Here is a 20000-nt window from a genome sequence, read left to right as displayed (position 1 = left end):
GTAGAAAACCTCACATTTGGCAACGACCCAAAGACACTTCAAAATATTACCTTTACTACTACACCACAAACATGAAAATCCTTTTATTTTACAAAACTGCATTAATTGTTCTATCAAACACCAATTTTGACACAAGTCATTGCTACTTCGAGGAAGAAGAAATAAATGGAATACCTTTATTAGTCTCCAAAACAATTAACTGTCTGCTAACATCATAAAGAAACTATCATGAATTAAATTGCCACGATATACTGCTATTTGAAAAAGTGAAAACATTGACAGCAAAATATTTCGTCTACCCCTCACATGTATTTTTTCATTTCTTTTCATCAACAGTTGAGAACGTATACAAAATTATTATGCACCTGTCAGTAAACTATTGCACTCATATGATCTGTCCGAATATGAAAGCCTTTTAACACGCCAAGTGATTGTTTGGTAAGAATATTGCCGAAAGCACGTTTCCAAAATAAGGTTCGATCTGAGCTTTAGCGAGAAGATAATCGCGACTGTTCAAGATTGCTTTATCTGCCCTATCTAAAATTAGAATCTTCCACCATTATTACATTAATTGTCGTCCCATAACTGAAAAATTGACAAGAAATCCTTGGCTTTGAACTTTGCGTAAATCAAAATACATAATTTTGCGCGATGTAAGTCATAAACTTAAGGCTTAAGAGAAACGAATGAAATAATCAAAAGGGTCATGCTTCGCCTTACAATATAGTCGAACTTACGTTATCCTAAAAACTTCATCAACGTTTGTTTTCGGAAAAAAACAACTGTCGAACTCTCACTGACATATTCTATTTCAAAGTTCCGGCTGACATCTCTTGATCACTAACCATAGTAAGAATCTGTTTGAGACCTGAATTTTAAATTCACGTAAGACATATATGCTCTTCAAAAAAATTCAGGACAGCATTTTTTTCTTGGGGTTCTCAAAATTTGAAGTAAAGTAAAGCTTACGTACAGTACACGTTTGTCATCGAATCTAAAAATTATCAACTCTACTCACCGTAAACCTGTCGACAAGAATTTATGGCGAAAGGGTCGATAAACGGCACTCTTCCATTCTTCCTTTCTCTGCGTGCGTACTTCATAAATCTGAGATCAAGAGCAAAAAAAACAGGTGCAACTTGATACTCAAGCCGGCCGGCGTGATTTCCCAGATCATGAACAAAAAAAACACTCTGTTCGGTCATACTACCTCCATCCTAGGCCTATAAGCCTTGGAATCTGGCTCCACCGCGGAAGATAGCATGGTTGAGGCTTATGTGAAAATGTGTTGTCCAGATGCACCCTCCACCCGTACTTAGGAAGCGAATCTTCGCTTTCCTCTTCAGATGGAAAGGCCGCCATTGTGCTGTCAAGACAGAAGCTCGACGGAAGCGAAACATCCCAAGCCTGCGATAAGTTATTTACTTTCAGCGGACACCAATGAACTTAAACTTGACTTGATATAACGTAATCCAATTGTCTTCACAGTCTACTTTCGATAATAAGGCTTAATCTCGAGGCTCCGGGGGATAAACTTAAACAAATCCCAGAGCCTCGAGATTAGTCATTTTGTTTAGGACTGAATTTTAACATATCGAAAGTGGGCTATTACGTGGGGAGCCACAGGCAGACCATGTCAATAATCCAGATGAGAGTTTTTTTTTTTTCATCGTAGTCACAAATGTGTATACCCCAGGGATAGTAGATTACCCGCTCGATAAGAATCCCGTATGATACAACCGGAACCATCGTGCCTCGAACTCGGGCCACGCGTCCCGGGAGCGAATAAGTTCCGACTAAGCCATCGAAGCAACGCTGATCACGTGATGGTTTGCCATATTCTATTTAGCTTCTTCGTAGTCACAAATGTGCCCCACAGATATTAAATTTAACCCCGTTCAGGGATTCCAATTTTATTCCTTTCAGTATTTTCAAACTCCCGAACGGCGATTAAAAATCCCACTCTTCTCTTCTTCTCTGAGCGCGCGCTAGACCACTCTTTGCTCACAATGTAAGCTATAGCAAATCCTTTCCGCCCGCGATGATTGTTTTATAGACAAACCAAAGCAAACGAATGAAGCGGCCGATCTCCAGTCATTATTACAAAGAAATTTCACTTTTTTATCTCGACATTCCTCAAAAAGCTTTAGTAAAGTAAATTGTGATAGTATTGCTGTGCTAATCGTTGGGGCTCCATTACGGGAGGGAGGAATCTAAGTATCCCGTATCCCTAAAGATCCTGTATCCCGTTCATTACTGTGGTTTGCATCACTATAATACCAGTTCGGTTTTTTAAATATCCTCCATCCCGTTAATTTTTCCCCCAAATATCCAGTATCCCTATAGGTTTTTTTACCTAAATATCCCTTATTCTTGATAACCCCTCTAATAGGGCCTCCTTGTTTCCTTTGGCAAATTTAGCAGCATTAGAAATAAGAAATAACTTCTTCTGTTTTTACAACAAATAACTTCTAGTTAAATTATAGATTTATCTTTCTGGTAATCTCTCCCCATTTTCCGAAGTTTACCCGAGGTTGTAGTTCACTGTAACTGGACAATTTGTCTTAACTGTTTGTGCATCCCACGGGCACGCTCTTATAGGTGTCTTGTTCCCCAACAAGAAGAGTGACGGGTTCGCAGTGGGAGAACAGATTGTAAACGAAGTCAAAGCGTATTCTTTTTATTGACTTCGCTTTTACATTTGACATTTATAAAATGCATTTTAAGAATTAACGAGACATGAACTAAATTTGTATCGATTATAGAAGGCTATTGGATAAGAACTATCAGGGGAATTAAGATTAATTGAGAACTTCGGGGTTAGTCAAGTCGCTATGAAAGGCCAATTAAGGGAGAGCTCACTTAAATTTTGAGGTAAGGGAGGCACTGACTAATTTCTTCTGAGTATAGCTTTTTTTTTTCTTGTATCGGTGTTCGCAATATTTCTTGTACCAATGCAGTCATTTGCATTTCTTTCATGATATCTATCATACAAAAAGAATTAGCAAGGGTGGCTGGTTTTAATATCAAGTTGCTTTGCCATGCTTACTTGAGGAAGACTTTTTTCTCCTCCTTCTCTTGCGCAAGAATATTCGTTTCGCGATAGCTGCTCCCCCTTTAAAAAAATGGGTCGTCTCTTAGCGGTCCGCTAAACTGTTGATCTAGAGATGTGCCTTCGGAAAAAAAGTTATTTAACTCGTTTGCTCAGTCCGTACTCTTTTAAACTGTGTTCTGCTTAAGCTCTATTCATTCAATTACTCTTAAGCGCTGGCCAAACTATCAAACAAAGTTGGATTCAATGATGAAATGGTATATGAGATGAATCATATATGAACTGCAGATGTGAAATCAAGTGAAGCTATGATCTTCACAGTTATGAACGCAATTTTTACAATTGCGTAGAGAAGCCTGAAAAATTCAGGACTTCAACGGGGTTTCAACCTCATTGATTCATTCCTCACGGGATCATTAGAACCCACAAATGACCAGCTCCCAGCTTATGGCTTCATAGCTCAGTTGGTTAGAGCGTCGCACCGGAATCGCGAGGTCACAGGTTCAAACCCCGTTGAAGTCCTGAATTTTTCAGGCTTCTCTACGCAATTTTAAAAATTGCGTTCATAACTGCGAAGATCGTAGCTTCACTTGAAAGTTGGATTCAACACTCCAACTTTGCTCGATCCAACATTGTTCGACTGTTTGGCCGCCCATGTTGTAAGATGTTCGTCCAACATTTTTTGTTCGATCAAGTGTTGGATAGAGTTTGCTTTGATCAAATTTTTGCTCTACGCAACAATGTTGCAGTGTTTTGCCCCTCTTGTCCTATCTTATTTTCAAAGCTTTTTCAAGCCTATAAGGTTTTTGGCATAATTTTCAACAAAGATGGCGGACGAGGACCAAAAGGCCGTCGCGCTTGTTGATGAAAAGCCTTTCAGCTGGACTAATCGGTTCACCATTTGCGTTTACTGAATTAAAATCTCTGCAAATTACCTCATCATCTCCTTAAACGCGGTTGTATCTTTTAGTGATAACTGAACAACGATAGAGACATATCCTTCTCTACTCTTTCTGGTAAACTTTATCTGTTTTTCTTCGTTTAGTACAATAAACGCTACGAGCGCTTTTCGTTTCCGTGTTTGCGCCATATTTTCAAATTTAGCGCATACTTAAACTTGAATGTTTCGTCAAGAAATGTTCAGTGAATGTTTTGGGGGGTGAGGATCGAATAATCGGGTGTTCATTATTCCATTATTCCTGTTGGAAAATTTAAGCTGCCTTTTGGTTTCTTCCCTGGAAGTATTGCAGAAGAGGGGAAATCACGAAAATCTGGCATGCATGCACGCATGCACAAGGAAGGGTTACGCTTTTGCAAACGTTGGCCGTGTAGCACTTATATTTCAACAGACTTAACTATTAGAGGGTAATGTGCAGTGCTAGTTTTCTACCCATGTGAACCATGTGAGTGTTAGCCCTACTAATGGAATGGACCCACACAAGGACAGAGAAAAACTCTGATCAAGGTGGGAATTGAACCAACGACCTTCGAGTTAAATCACCGCTGCTCTACCGGCTGAGCTACAAGGTCAGGCGGGAGCAAGACGTGGGAATTTAGGATGTCAATGTCACGGCAATGAATATGTACAAATACAAGGAAGCGTTACGTTTTTGCAAACGTTGGCTGCTAAATTTCGCACTTTCGATTAGCACAAAGCATGCCAATTCAACCCAAAACAGAGCAAAAAATGGTTTGATTTTTTTAAGTGCAGAAAGAGAAGTTACTGCAAAAGTTAATTCTGTGTTCTGGTTAAATAAATCACAAAAACCAATCAATCAGAGTTGCAAGCGAAAGAGCGTGCGTTTTGAGTTTTCTTTGTTAGGGATAAAAAGATAAAAACAAACCAATCTTGAATGTTATCAGCAATTATTAAATTCTCAACCTGGGATAATGCAATTCTCGTGCTCTGATTGGTTCACTCAATCTCGGTTATCAGCTCATTACCTTGGTTTGACCATATATGGTAAATGATTGATCTAAGTGTTGCCAAGCTAAAAGTTTTTTCGCCGGAAAGCGAAATTTCTCTCTGGAGAAAGCAAAAAAAACGTTTTTCTGGACAGCTGGGTTAAATTCCGACGTTTAGAAGTACGCGAAAAGGTAAGAAATGTTTTTGTGACGAGCCTGCGTCTGTCTGACCACAAGGTGTTACACGACATCGCATCGGTTCTCATCAAGTTTTTTCGATTTCGCTCGGATTTGCTCGCTTTTTTCGCTCGCATTTCGTACTTTCTAAACTTTTGGAGTTTAAAGGAATTTAATAAAACAATTATTCCATTCGCGCTTGTTGGATATGAGACTGGTTATAGCCAACTCGGCGCTACGCGCCTTGTTGGCTATTTACCATCTCATATCCAACGTGCGCTCATGGAATAATTGTTAAGTAGTCTTGCTAATATTGCAAGTGCACTGGAAAATACTGGAGAGTTTAATCAAAGGCGAAAGCTCTGGGAACGACAACGCCACACTGAAGCAATAAATCAAGAATATTATTGGTTAAAAAGGGAGAAATGATTGTGCTGCATGTCGCAGCACGAATTTCCGTGCATTTCATTCATTTCCGTACTCCACAAAATAGCAACGTGAAATCACCAAATTTTAAGTTTTGACGACAACGTGTGCATACACCAATGAACCATTTATTTGCTATATTTGCTCATTCAGTTACAGGATAGTTTGCCCGTATTATACAACGTAAACAAGACGTAATAATCGCGAAATACTTGCGATAGCGCTAAGTAATAATTAGGGAGCTTAAGCAAGCGCGTTTTTGAGAGGCGGACGTTAATCGCGTGCCAGGACAGTGGCGTCTCCCAGATATTTATATTTATCATCTCTAATGGACAAAAGATACTTAGTAATGTAAATGTGGTTGTGTGAAGACAAGTTAAAAGGCAAAACGGCTCACTTCCGGTTGCCGTCCTCGTCTCAAAAACGCGCGTGCTTAAGCTCCCTAATAGGGACGTCCCTAATAGTGACCTTTTTGTCGACGTTGCCGTTGTCATTGCTTAGCGAGCTTACGCAACAGGACGGCAGAATGGCGAAAAAATGTCGCGCGAGACTGTGCATTCCCGATCTTACGCGACATTCTTTCGTCATTCCAGCCGTCCTGTTGCGTAAGCTCACTTTTACTCGGGTTGAACGGATGAACGCTTCCACGTCGATTGACCACTAAATAACATTTACTTTGGAGCGTTTTCACTCACGTGACCAGCAGCCATATTGGAATACTGAAACAAAAGAAAGCATTTGCATAAAAATAGATTTAAATTAATTTGGTACACCATCGCGGCCGCCATTCCTTTGTTTTAGAACACCAACATGGCCGCCGTGAAGTCATATGAAAACGCTCTATAATGAAAAAAAACGAGAAAAAAGACATCCCTGTCCCACGTTTTGCCCATTACCAATTATCCTTTCGCTTTTCGATAATTAACGTCACAGTACATGATGACGTCAACACACGAGCACGATGCTGTGTTTTCGTGCAACTAGTGGGACATGCTTAGCTATACACTATTCTGTGTTCTGATTGGTTGCCTTCTGGTTTCTACCACCATCTCAAAATGGTTTCACTGGATACATCGAATTTATAGAAGAAGGAATGGAAGTCAAATTGGCGAAGACCAAGAAACCTTTTTAAGAAGCCATGGTTATGAACTTGGAGATAAAATCGGCAAAGGAACATACGCTGATGTCAAAAAGGCTTATTCCGTTAACAACAGCAATGAAGTTGCGGTCAAAATTGTTAACAAACGAGAGGTAAAAAAGAAACTTGACGCAAACATCATTAAGTGAGAAGACGGTATACAGAAAAAATCAATTTTAGGAGTTTGTGAAATCTGATCTCGCTCGAAAGTGCGCGCGACTCGAATAAGGGCATCCCGCTAATATCTTTTACCTCTCAGCTTTGAAAAAATAAGTGTACAATTGTACAAAGGCGCTTGTTCGGAGTCGTTTTAGTGTGTCTGCGTTCAAAAACTGACTTTCCTTTCCCTTCAAATTCTAACTTTTGTTTGCTTCATATCAGACCCTTCGCAAAAATTAAACACTATTTGAAGTTTTTTACTATATTTATAAGGGTCTTCATAATGAAAAACATTGCATGATGAAGAAAAATTTGGCCAAATACTCACTCGATCGATGTCATATAATAGCCTCCCAGCAAACTCAATTTTTGCATAAGCTGCTTTTCACACAAGATCAATTATGAATAGAGTGAGTCTTTAAAGTCAGTTTCTTCAATTTCAGCTTCAGTTTCCTTACGTTACATTTCGAAAGAGCTTTCGCTAATACTAGAAGTTTTACAAATGTAAACGTGAAAAACTGAGGAACCGTCAAATAAACAATTGATTTTCATACTCCTAATAGACCATTTTACAGTTGTGGCTAAGTTACTAGGCCTAACAATGGAAGCGAGGCTGCTGGTGACCCTGTTTTGATACAAACCTTCATGCTTTTGTAATGTTAATATGGACTAATTGGCGTTACAACAACACAATTTACATGATAAAAGCAGTGAGGTCTGTATCAATGCAAGGTCACCGGCAGCCTCGCAGCCATTCATAGGCTTGGTCGCTGAGCAAACAACTGTAAAATGGACTATTTAGGAGATCCCGCTTTCGACCATCGGTCGTATTTTTGTAACAATGACCATCGAGCTCGAATTATCACCGTTTGGTTCAAAATTTAAGATTTATGGACCACTTAGGAGACGGGTAAATTCGATTGACCGTATTCCGGAATAGGAATACATGAAATAGAAGTTAGAAATCCTTCGTTTTTACAGAGATTTACATTACTAAAAATTATCAAACACCTGCTAAAATCAAGTGAAGCTATGATCCTCGCAGTTATAAACGCAATTTTAGCAATTGCGTAGAGAAGCCTGCAAAATCCGGGACTTCAACGAGGTTTGAACCCGTGACCTCTTGATACCGGTGCGGCACGTTCATAACTACGAGGATTTCATATCATATATATAATTTACGATTCCTTTCATATATCACTTTATTACCTGCTAAAATGCCATTTTAAACATATCTTTATTATCCTTGTCGCTTCAAAACGCCACACATACCATTTTAAATCGTCACTCACTCCACGTATTCTTATTCCGGAATAGGGTCAATCGAACACACCCTTCCTCTAGCCCTAAAGCTTGAAATAAAAATTAAAGAAATAAATTTCTTATCTTCCGGCTTAACTAAGAACACCTGAACGTAAGAAAGTAAATGAGAAAGTGAGTTAAAAACTCAGTGAAAAACTTTTAACTCGTCAGTGGAAAAGGCATCAGAATTAACTCTGGTTTACAGTCTTTGGTCTCTTAGCTGAAGATACCCGCAGAAGTTGCTGTTTCCCTTTCAAGTCGTTCATATGCTAGACGTTTTCAAAATTGATAAATTTCCTTTCATGTTACAGAGTGCTTCTGGAAGCAGTGACAGATTCTTGAAGAGGGAAATCGAAATTCTGAAGTGGATGAACCACAAGAATGTTATCCGAGTTTTTGATTTGTTGGAGGGAAAGGATCAGTTTTTTATTATCATGGAGCTGGCTCCCAAGGGAGATCTTCTTAGCTTATTACAAGAGCGTAATAAGTTACCAGAGGACGAAGCTAAAGTTATGTTTAAATCTATTATAGATGGAGTTCTACATTGCCACAAAAAGGGTAAGCAGGATTAAAATCAAAAAACGTCATTTCCCCATCAAGATAATGCATTGCGTAGACTTAAAACAAACTCCCAGTCTAAGTGTGGTCTAGTAGTGTTGAAGTTTGAGTTATTGACGAGTTAAGATCCAGTCCGGGTATGTTTAAATGGAGAACAATTCGAATTGTTGCGCGTACCTGGGCGAAGATTATCGTAAGAGGAAGATGAACTCTGTGCCAGTGTTCTTGTCTAACTTGTGTGGCCGTGAATACGTAGCTTGCAACCAATCTCCCGAGGCTCATACTCGTGTCGCAATGTACAAATGCTGCATATTCAGACAATCAACCGGTTAATTATGCAGTTAGAAGAGTAGGGTTCTTGATGCGGGAGACCCTTACATGACCAGCACTTAATTGCCAGAACCACACGAACGGGAGGAATCGGCGGACCGGTCGACCAGGCGCATTGCACACTTTATTTCTTATTCCCAGCACTGTTAGCACAAGATTTGTAAAGGCGGTGTCTGCAACATATAAGACACATATACCAACCCCCTCCCCCCTCCTTTAAAAAAAAAACAAAGAATGTTTGTTTGGAAACGTAAGGACCGTGTTTTCCCAGCCTGTCACTTTTTGGGGTTAACAGGCAAACTAGCCTCGGAGCAAAGTGACTATAGAACAGCAAAATGACCTCTCGAAACCGGTGCGACACGTTCATAACTGCGAGGATTTCATATCCGCTGTTCAATGTACGATTCCTTTCATATATCATTTTATTACCTGCTAAAATGCTACTTTAAACATATCTTTATTATCCTTGTCGCTTCAAAACGCCAGACATACCGTTTTAAATCGTATTCACGTATCCACGTATTCTTATTCCGGTGTCTGCAACATATAAGACACATATACCACCCACCTTACCCCCTCCTTTAAAAAAGACAAAAATACATAGACTGTTTGTTTGGAAACGTAAGGACCGTGTTTTCCCAGCCTGTCATTTTTTGGGGGTTATCACTGAGGCAAACTAGCCTCGGAGCAAAGTGACTATAGAACAGCAAAATGATTAGAATACGGGGCCACATTCAAAGCAAAACAAAGACACGGTGTCGTAGAGCAAGATAAACGATACTAGCACTGACAGACCATCTCTGTGCTAACAATTAATCGTTGCTAAAACCTTTGAAAGAAGTATTTTAAAGCAATTTTATCATCACTTATTTAACAACAACTTCTATCTAATTATCAATCGTTCTAATCATTCCACTATAAAAACCATAGTTGACGCATAACTTGATTCAGTGGACTTCCAATATTGACGGGGTCTTGTAAACACAGTCATCTTTCTTGACTGTGCTAAAGCTTTTGACTGATTGACCGTGATACATAATTCCAAAACTAACGGACTCTGAAATTTTGTGGGGCGTCAAAGATCCTACAGACTATTCGAAAAGAGAAGAGTACGGAGTTCCCCGTGGTCTGATTAATGACCACAAGTTTTCTAGCCTTTGCATGGCTATTAAGTACAAACCTCGTAAAATAAAGACTTGAAGTGGTTAAATTCTTAAATTTGCTGATGTCAACAGCATGAAATCTGATCCCTATTGTTCATAAGAAGTCTCGTCAGTGATCTGTTCTGTTGTTAAGCAAACAGGAAGCGGATAGAGCACGAAAGAAGTGTGGAGAAAACACGCGACGTAGTCGTGTGTGTTGCTTACTTCTTGAGTGCTCTATCACAGGCGAGGCTCTTTATTTGTTTTATAATAAATAACTTTTTAAGTTCCTCACGCATTCGGCTACAATATTCGGAAAACTATATTTTCCAAATCCTACGAATGGCGTCAGCGGTGCATTCGTACTCTCGTAAAGCACGCTAAAACAGACTAATCACATTTCTTGTTAGAATGGTTCAAAACATTTCATTGGTTACACCATATATAGTTAGTAGACTAACTATTTTTACACGCGACCAAAGCTGGTAGCAATGACCATTGGACCATGGAAACGAGGTTAGAATAGTGTGTTTATTCCAAAAGGGCTAAGCACATTGTTTTTTTTGCGGATTAACCATGGCCAGAAATCTTGGACATCGGATTTCGTGAGACTTTGATTTAGGTGTGCCGCAATGGATAACTCCGCTAGATTTTGGCGTGTTTTCGGGCTCGAGTAGTCACATCACGTATGTTTGTGGTCCAAGCCGTTGACTGAGGTATTGCCCCGAGAAAATGACGGCAACAAACTGTCTGTGAAACAAGCTTTTCAGCAAGTGGTTTTGGAGGACATTTAGATGAATTTTAGTCAATATATGGGGCAGCGAAGATCTTGAAGTTTAGCTGAGAATGGCTTGGTCTATTTTGGCTTGCTTTTCCGGGCAGCACTAAACGCCGGAATCCAGAATCCGGAATCCGCAAAACGGAAACCGGAGATCAGAAACCAGACGTTTCTTTTCTTTCGTCCTCGACCGTTGATTTGGAATCGCGGAGCGTTCTCTCCCACCTTGAAAAAAAATTCCTCTGGCACCCAGGATAGCCAAAAGACAGACGAAGAAAAAAAAAATAACATAGTTTTTATAAAACTCTGAATTTTTAATTCTCAGCGAAAGATTAATGGCAATGGATCGTAAAAACACTAAAATTTCTGCAGACTCTGGCGTCTATGAATCAAGAGGAACGTCATGATGTTTTGTCAAAAGGAAAAAAATTGATCACCTGCTAGGCAACCACAATAGTGCTCGTGATCTCGTGTCGATGCTCTTGTTTACATCGAATGAACTACAGATAAGAATGTTAGGGTGCGTTCCTTCGGGATGATCCGAAAAACGATCATTGATCCAAGATGACTTGGATCATGGTGCATCAAAGGAACCGAAGAATCCTTTCCCAGAGTGGATTTATCGGTTCCTTTGATGCACCGTGATCCAAGTGATCTTGGATCAGTGTTCCCCAAGGAAATGCACACCAATCGTTCGTAATAAAACGGAGAAATTGATAGGAATGTCTGGGTATAAACAAAATCGAAGTGTAGATGAATGTATGAGAAGGGAGCTCAGTCTCAGGTGAGGTACGTCCAGGTTGCATGGAAATTGGCCAGCTCTAAAATCCTTGGGTAAATTTTTAAGAAAATATCACTATGGCGATATTTGACTGTATTTTGACATTGTTTTGTTGCTCCACTCAGGAGTAACTCACAGGGACCTTAAACTTGAGAACATTTTGCTGTCTGAAGATTATCAGCCCATTGTTACCGACTTTGGTTTTGCACGCTACATAGGAAGCACAAAGGCTCAGAGGAAGCGAAGCACAACATTCTGTGGTTCATATTCTTACGTTGCACCTGAGATACTTCGAGGTACTTAATAATGCCCTTTGCTCTCCCTTTTCTGTGTTCTGCTTAATATGGTGGTTTTGGAGTGAACAGACAAAAAATCTTTACCCAGATTAAAATAACCGAAAAGTTGCAAGAGTTTCTCGATCATCTGACAACCTTTCGGGATGTAGTCATGCTTGACTGGTATCTTCTCCAATTTGAGCTGTGTGCTGAGCTACCTGGCCTCTGAAAAACAGTGAGGGGCTGGATTCGAGACCTGTACATACAAGCCATCTTGCATCTCATAAAACAGCATGATTTTAATGTGCGACAAGTTCAACTCCACACCCTCTTTCAGCCAAAAGTCAGTTAACTTATCAGAGAACTGTAAAATGAACAAAAAGAAACTTTAAAAACGTGTTTTGCTGACACTTTTGCAGGTATCCCGTATGATGGAATGGCAAGCGATGTTTGGAGTCTCGGTGTTGTACTGTATACTATGGTGTGTGGAAGGTTCCCATTTGACGACTCTGATCCAAAACAACTTTTGCAACAAACAACTTCTGGCAAACTGGAATACCCAACAACCGTTCGCCTTACCCTCTCCCCCCAGGTAAGAGCCACGGCTGCATTATATGCTTAAGTACTAAGGTATATCTTTGTGGTTTTGTTCACCAGTTACCATCTAAAAAGATTTGCCACGAGAGATTTAGCATCGCCTTGAGACAAATCACAAACGTCCCTGAGGCAGTACCTGTTTACAGAAGGAGTCCGCATTTCCCTTACTTACCCCTTCCATTACATACGGGTAATCACCGGGTTGAAATAAATACAGGAAGCTCTTGGCCATTAGTGGAATTTTTCATCACCGATATATTAGGCGATATTTTGCCCTCAAAGCCTCTGTCGGAAAAAAGCATGTTCACACTGACAATAATAATATTTGCAAAGACTCACTTTACTGATTTTTCTTGTTGTTTTTAGATTAGGGATCTCATCGGCAAAATGCTGACACCTCAAGTGAACGAAAGAATCACCTTACAAGAGGCAACAGATCACCCTTGGTTAAAATTTTCTGAACAAGGGATGTAGCTTAGGTACTAAGGAAAGAAAACATTCACCTATCATAACCTCTTCACCTACTCGTGAAATTTTTATAGGACTACAGCACTTGGGTAAAACTCTTTACTTACAGGGATGACTAACATTGCATCATGCATTTTATAGACGAATCACGGAATTACTGAAGAGGCTATTTAAATTTCATTCTGAAAATCATTGTTTCAACAAAAGATGGTCCGAATAACTCCTCGTAAATAAGAAACGCAAGTATACATGAGCGTGCAAGCTTCATATCACCTAGGCGGATAGAATTTTCTCAGAAACAAATAAAGCTAAGCGCAAGTTTTAAACCGACACCGACAAAGAGACCCTAACCGTAAAAAAATCTAAGCTAAAAGATAAGCAAAAGGGGACCGCGTGGGGGATAAGTTGCTGGAAGCTTAGGCGGCATTTAAATCCTGCGCAAGTTTGTTTGCAGTTTCATCAAATGGTACTGACGGAATGAATTTCATCTTACAAATGGACATTCGCTGTTTCTGTGACAAAACAATTTTAAAACTTCACAACACACCTCGTCCGATAAACGGCCCTTTGAGGTTTTGCTTTGGCTTCGTGATGACGGAGATTATGCCTCAGGTCCAAATAGACCAAAGTCTTGTTATTGTCCAGAAGTGTTTTTACCAATTCTGCGACCTCTGAATCCCTAATCCCTTTCCAGGACAGATCCGAATGACTCAGCGTACGGTTTGATTTTAACGCCTCAGCTACTTGCGTCGTTGTGCCTGATACAACTGTTCCTGCTAGACGCAAATGAGTCAGAGAACGATTGGACTGAAGAGCCTTCGCAAGGGCTGTTGCAACCAGAAAGTTGAAGGTGTTTCTTCTGAGACGTAAGTAAGTTACCTCAGTACCTGGCGACTGTAATGCTCCTGCCAGAGCTTCTGCTCCTGAATCACAGATCCTGTTCAAATTTAGACTCAAACGCGTAAGTGTTTGATTTGACTGAAGTGCTTAACCAATGGCTTTTGCCCATAAATCACTGATCGCATTGTAATCGAGATACAACTGGATCGGAGTAGAGTTCATTTGGAGAGCTTCTCCGAATACCTCTGCCCCCAGGTCACTGATCCTGTGATTGCCCAGATCTGAGAATATCAATGTATTGTTTCCACTAAGAGCAGTGGCAAGTGCTGACGCACCTGACGGGCCAATTGGCTTGCCACGGTAGTCCACGTGATGTTTGCAGATACTATTGGTGCATGGAAAGCAGTTTCGTAGTTTCAAGTAGGTTAAGGAAGAATTGAAAACCAAAGCTTCACCGAAAGCAACAGCAGCCTCATCACCACCTAGGTTACTGAAACTCAAATCCAGATACTTAAGGATGTAGTTAGTGTGAAGAGCTTTTACTAGAGCCTTTAATCCAACATCACTGATACAGATTTTTCTTGAAGACTCAATGCGTCAAAGTGGTATTTCTTAGAAGAACGTTTGCCAGTGCTACGACGTCTGCAACCTGAATACTTTCCCTGTGCAGAGATAAATGCGTTAGACTGTGGTTGGTAAGAAAATCAGCTAGAACCGCTTGAAATCATTCGTCTTTGATACACATCTTATGACCCGAAAGCAGAATCCGGTTTGAGGGCTTCCACAGGTAAACTGAATGAATTGAAGCCTTCCAATTCTAAGCGAAACAGTTTGAGTTTTGGATGAAACGCAGTTGACAACTGCAATAACTCGATACTGCGTGTATTCAGACAGCTGGCCCTTAGATATTCTGAGGTAACAAGGCAAAGGCATGGATTTCCCAAGGTCAGTTGTAATTTACACAATTGAATGCAATTCGCTTGTTGAAATGCCTTTTCTTTTTGGTAATCCTTCAGTTCCTTATCACATCAATCTTCGCACTCAGCAATGACATTAAGTGTACTGGTCACAATTCTCTCCCATACTCTCTTGACTGCACTAGACCTAAAACTCCACATAACTTGCTCTTCATCAGCTTCAAATTGTACCTCATCACTGGTCAACGCGGTATCGTTGTTTGCCTCGTGTATTGGATGGTTGCTCATGTAAGCACCAAGACAAGAAACAAGAAAGATTGCTATCTCACCACTCTTCTTTGCTACCAATTGAAATAGAAACTTCCACACCTGGCAATTGCCGACAGGACTCAACTGAGATAACAGAGCCTCGCCTTTCGTTTTGTCAGTTAACACCTGATTCCCCAAATAGTAAGCACTAAAATACTCTTGGAAGGTCTTGCGAGTAAATGCATACCATGGGGATGGTTTGATCTTGCTAGCGCTTGGCTCACGGGAAAGAAAGAACAACTGAAGGAAATCTGTCGAGCAACATTTCATTTCGCGTTCACTGAAATGCAACTGATTCTTTAGCAAAGCCCCGAATGCCATCTTGCCCAACTGATTCAGTTGATATCTACATCTCTCAATTGGGTAATTGCAATCTGAGTGACCTCCCCTTTTTGCGAGGTACCTTCTGACAGCGCGCGAGACAAGGGAATCGTACAGTTTCGTTTAATTGGTGGAAAAAAAAAACTTGTTTCCTCACAAAGAAGACACAACAAAGCTGTAATAATTGGATTTGCGATCAATTCCCTGAGTTGCGGGTCGAAAGTTAACTTCTTCATCAATCTATCCGCAAGCCTTGGATCATCGTGATTGTGGAAATACTTTGTAATATACCTCCAAGCATCCTCTTCACTGTAGCCGACAATTTCAAGAATGCTGTCACAGTATCGCAGCACTTTCATTCCCACCTCATGTCGAGCTGTTAACAGAAGTTTAATGTTTGGCAACACTTTGCCTTGAATCAGGGGCCTGAAATTCTGAAACTGATCTTGGTTCATTTCATATAGACCATCAAGAACCAGTAATATTCTGGACTGATTAGCACGCATGAACTGAAAGAAGTTTTCCTTTTCCTTCTTGTTTGCATCTTGTGGTAGAAGGTGATCATCAATAGCTTGCTCGATGTTTGCGATCTCCGAATTCATGTCGCGACATTTTAATGGAAGCACTATCTCCACATTGCGAAATGAAGCGTCCGCTGGAATCTGACCAAAAGACCAATCATTGGCGACAACGTCGTATGTCAGCTTCCATCTATCCTTTAACTTGCTCCGTATCTGCAATTTCGTGAAGATAGTGTCCAGCTTGAAACGACGTTTATCCTCCACAATTCGTTCTGGGGTGTCTAAAATGGGCAAGAACAATGTCGTACCATAGATCAACTAAATGAAAACAATCCTATTTGTGCAGGAGGCTACACGTATTCAACACTAAACAGGCCATTAATTTATCATTCCCCTCTTGGCTCGGGTTGCCCGAAGTATGGTTAGCGCTAACCAGCTTTAAATACCATGGAAACCTATAGGTCTTGATACCTCTTAATCAACGGTCAGCGCTAACCAGGCTTCCAGCAACCGGTCCCTGGTGGCAAGAGAATTGGCGGGAAATGAATGGAGTGTTCCATTTCTAAGGAGACGTTGAGGAACAAGTTTGTTACATTAAAAAGAAACTTTATTATATAGACGGGAGTGTTTTACTGGAAAATACACCACGCATAAAATTCCGGGACCCGAGTGGCGTATTTTCCATATCCTCACCAGTGAGGATATTGATGACGCGATTTCCCTCCTTTGTATTGTTTTCTGTGCAAACAGTCAGTGAAAAATGGCGAGCGATACGTTCGTGAAGTTTTCTGAAGCTGACGTAAAATCCTTCTCTGAAAAACAAGAAAATGCTAACACGAAAAATAAAACTTTATACAACTTAAAATAACTCAAGGTGTTCCTTGCAAGTGAAGAAGATCTGAGAAAATTGAAGAAATTCCTGCCGCCCAGCTGCAAGAATTTGCGATAAAGTTTGTGCTCGGTGTTACAAAGAAAAGTGATGAGTAAAACATTCCTCTCTATATAATAAAAAGAAAATTACAAGTTAGCTCGAAAATAAGAATTCTATGTTCTCGTGTCCAGAGCATAAAATTCATGTCTTCTGGCCACCGTGTAATATCCTCTATATAATTGAAAATAATGACAATGATAACGGAAAAGAATATCAGGTGAACAAATCAGTTATTTTGATACTACCTGGTGAAATACAATAATCAACCTACCAATTGACGCGGGACTGTCTTGTTCTAATCTGCTTTTGTCCGTCAAGTCGCTGTAACAAACAAAGAGAGCTATAGACCTTTCACGTTTGTTACGAGCGCCTCCTTTAAACAAATGCCAAGGGGAGGGGACGTACGATAAAGAGAAAGACTAAACCTCCCTCTCCATTCCCACTCTACACGGCCTTTACCTGCAACCCCAGCTCCCTTCAATTCATAGAGACGTCTGTTGCAATTCATAAAAACAACTGTTTCCTCTTTACCTTCAATGTCTGGGCACCACTCTTTTCTCAACAATTCCAGTGCGATCCTCTGTCGTCTTCGAATTTTGCTTCATCTCGTTTGCATCCTCTGAAATACAGAAAAACAAAATGAAATCATCTTTCGTTTTTCGGAATTACCTCCCTTACTTACACTCTTAAAGTGGTACTACGATCAAAAAAACAATTCTTTTTTTTCTTTGGATTTCAAAACTATGTAAACTAAACTAACTGACCCAAGTTTTAAGTTCTGATTTTAAAAGGAAACCTGTTTATTTTAACTGGAATTTTCTTATTTATTGGTCCGCCATTACTAACTGTAAAATCTTGAAAGAGCTGGGTCGAGGAGAAAATGACGTCAAACACTCACTAGTTTAAGGATGCAATGCGTGTGTACGCGGCCGAATTAATATGCAGCACGGGAATTTCGGGCAATCAGACTTTTAAACCCGTGTTTTGCATATATAATAAATTGCGTTTACACGCTGAAATTTTAAGCTAATGAGTAAATGACGTCATTTTCTCTAGATCCAACCCTCTGAGGTCCAATCGGCCAGTTTTGAACGTGAGTAATGGCGGACCGTGAAATCCAAAACTTACCCTCAAAATAAACAGCCTTTGGATAAAACTCAAAGCTCAAAATTTTGCCAGTTAGGTGTTAAGCTAACACGCTTTCAAAATCTGAAGAATAAAAGGAAATGATTTTTTGATCATAGTACCACTTTAAATTACTGTAAGCGATTTCTAAACCCATAATTTCCCCTTTCTTCGCAACATTCACTGCATATATACACTGTATGTTACCGGTGGCTCAGTTGGTTGAGCACCGGGCTGCCATGCGGGAGGTCGTGAGTTTGACAACACAAATATCTTCCATGTTTATAAGTTCTCTGTGGGACGTTAAAGAACCCACACACTATTCGTAGACAGAGTTGGGGATGAAGTTCCCGGTGTTGTGGTTGTCCTGTTCTCTCCAGCAGAAGTGGCCGGCTTGACAGTGGTGTCTCTAAAATGGCTTACGGTGTATGAGGCCACCTAAGCAAAAACAGCCACAAGTCAATAGGAAGGACTTTGCCGAGTGCTGGGACATGTAGATGTGTCGGTGCCCGGTTTATTAGCGAGTGTCACGTGAGTTTACTTTGTAAGTAGAAAAGTCATGGGTGCGATTCACGTCGTTTTTCGGAATATACACTGGCCTCTTTTTAAATGGGAGTTGTTGCTAATAATAATAATAATAATAATAATAATAATAATAATAATAATAATAATAATAATAATAATAATAAAGACTTTATTTATGTGTCCGAATTATCTAGTTTACAAATGTGTATGTAAACTAATGGTGGACACCTATCTACCTATCTGTACACAACAAAGAATAATCCCAAAACTATTAAATTTATAAACCCCCACTCTTACCCTACCCCCGTACCCCTGACCCATAAAACTCTGCTTAAGAATATATTAAGATGATTAAGGTGTTAGATACTCCTTACATATATCTAAGAGTCAAAAAGTGTATCTAATTTTTACTAAATTTTTCATACATGCATAAGATACATGTAAGAACAGTACGTTATGTGCTAATTGATTTTGATTTTTTTGTATGTTTCCTGATAACTTAGACCATATAACTGGACCGAGGTATACCTAGTAGTGTCTGGGTATTGCAAAATCGTCTGCATTTCCAAGACTATTACCTGATCTGTTCGAGCTAAATAGATCTACTACGAATCTAGGACACGGGCTATTCTTAACTTGATGCAAAGTAAATAAATATTGATATACAGTTTTTAGGAACAGAAGAAGGAAGTTTTCAGGAAGTGTCGATCGAGAATAAAGTATTTTGCCATCAGCAACAAAATTTGCGACATGAAAACATAAATTTTGAACCGCGCATACAAAAGGTTACCATCAGCGAAAAACATTTTGGGAGATTTTTGCTACGTTCAATTTTCTGTTGTAGTTTGGCTGCACAAGTAAATCACAAAATTGAAAGTTACGTCTATTTCAGTGGCCGCCATGATCATGCGTGTTTACTGACAACTGGCGAAAAAAGGATACATATGAGTCAAAATGATGGCAAGACACCGGGTTTTTGTTTTTGTTAGTTTGCTTTTTTTTCTTTCAAGTGTTTCAAAGTTTGACAAGAAATGTGCGAATTCAACACAAAGATCGCAATCGCCCAGCTCCTGAAGTTGACCATTGTTTCTGCAAAGTCAAAAATTGACTCTCCTAGACGAGGAAATTTATCACCAGGTAATTCCATCGTTTTGGAAATAGCAGCTGCTTTATTTTTCATCGGCGTCACAAATTCTCGCCGATTTTGGGGCTCATTTGTTGAAACTCAAGCACGCCGCCAACAGAGCTGTTTATTTTCGTGAGTTATGCACGCGCTGCGGGCCTATTGTCTCCACGGACTTACACTCTTACGCTCTTGCAAACCGGTGACATAGTGTATAGCACAGTGCACTGCCACAAAAATGCCATATTATCTGGCAATAGGTTAATTCGGATAAAATGAATCTTTTAATATATAGATTTA

General features: G+C 39.9%; 2 protein-coding genes and 1 long non-coding RNA gene across 3 annotated transcripts in view; 1 reads left to right on the top strand and 2 right to left on the bottom strand.

Annotated features, from left to right (window-relative positions):
• LOC138039146 (non-lysosomal glucosylceramidase-like) overlaps positions 1 to 1402 on the bottom strand; it is a 45142-nt gene extending 43740 nt beyond the window's left edge. The window contains exons 1-2 of the mRNA XM_068885329.1: positions 1211 to 1402; positions 1019 to 1107 (exon numbers count right to left, since the gene is read on the bottom strand). Coding sequence (XP_068741430.1) covers positions 1019 to 1107; positions 1211 to 1362 — 241 coding nt within the window. The 5' untranslated portion in view covers positions 1363 to 1402. The remainder of the gene's footprint in view (positions 1 to 1018; positions 1108 to 1210) is intronic.
• A 5148-nt stretch (positions 1403 to 6550) lies between these two features.
• Positions 6551 to 13715, top strand: LOC138036975 (testis-specific serine/threonine-protein kinase 3-like). Its single transcript, XM_068882999.1, has 5 exons — positions 6551 to 6811; positions 8471 to 8717; positions 11874 to 12044; positions 12443 to 12615; positions 12987 to 13715. Exons 1-5 carry the CDS (start codon positions 6551 to 6553, stop codon positions 13092 to 13094), a joined length of 960 nt encoding a protein of 319 aa, XP_068739100.1. The 3' UTR covers positions 13095 to 13715.
• Positions 13716 to 16042: 2327 nt separating this feature from the next.
• On the bottom strand, positions 16043 to 17548 carry LOC138037876 (uncharacterized). The gene is made up of 3 exons (XR_011130133.1): positions 17459 to 17548; positions 17199 to 17248; positions 16043 to 16277 (listed from the first exon to the last, which is right to left on the bottom strand). It is a non-coding gene; the product is annotated as an uncharacterized lncRNA (long non-coding RNA).
• Positions 17549 to 20000: the final 2452 nt, after the last annotated feature.

This window comes from Montipora capricornis, chromosome 2, assembly GCF_036669925.1.
Source record: "Montipora capricornis isolate CH-2021 chromosome 2, ASM3666992v2, whole genome shotgun sequence".
In the NCBI taxonomy this organism is placed as follows: Eukaryota; Metazoa; Cnidaria; class Anthozoa; order Scleractinia; family Acroporidae; genus Montipora; species Montipora capricornis.
This window is presented reverse-complemented; position numbering and strand designations above follow the sequence as displayed.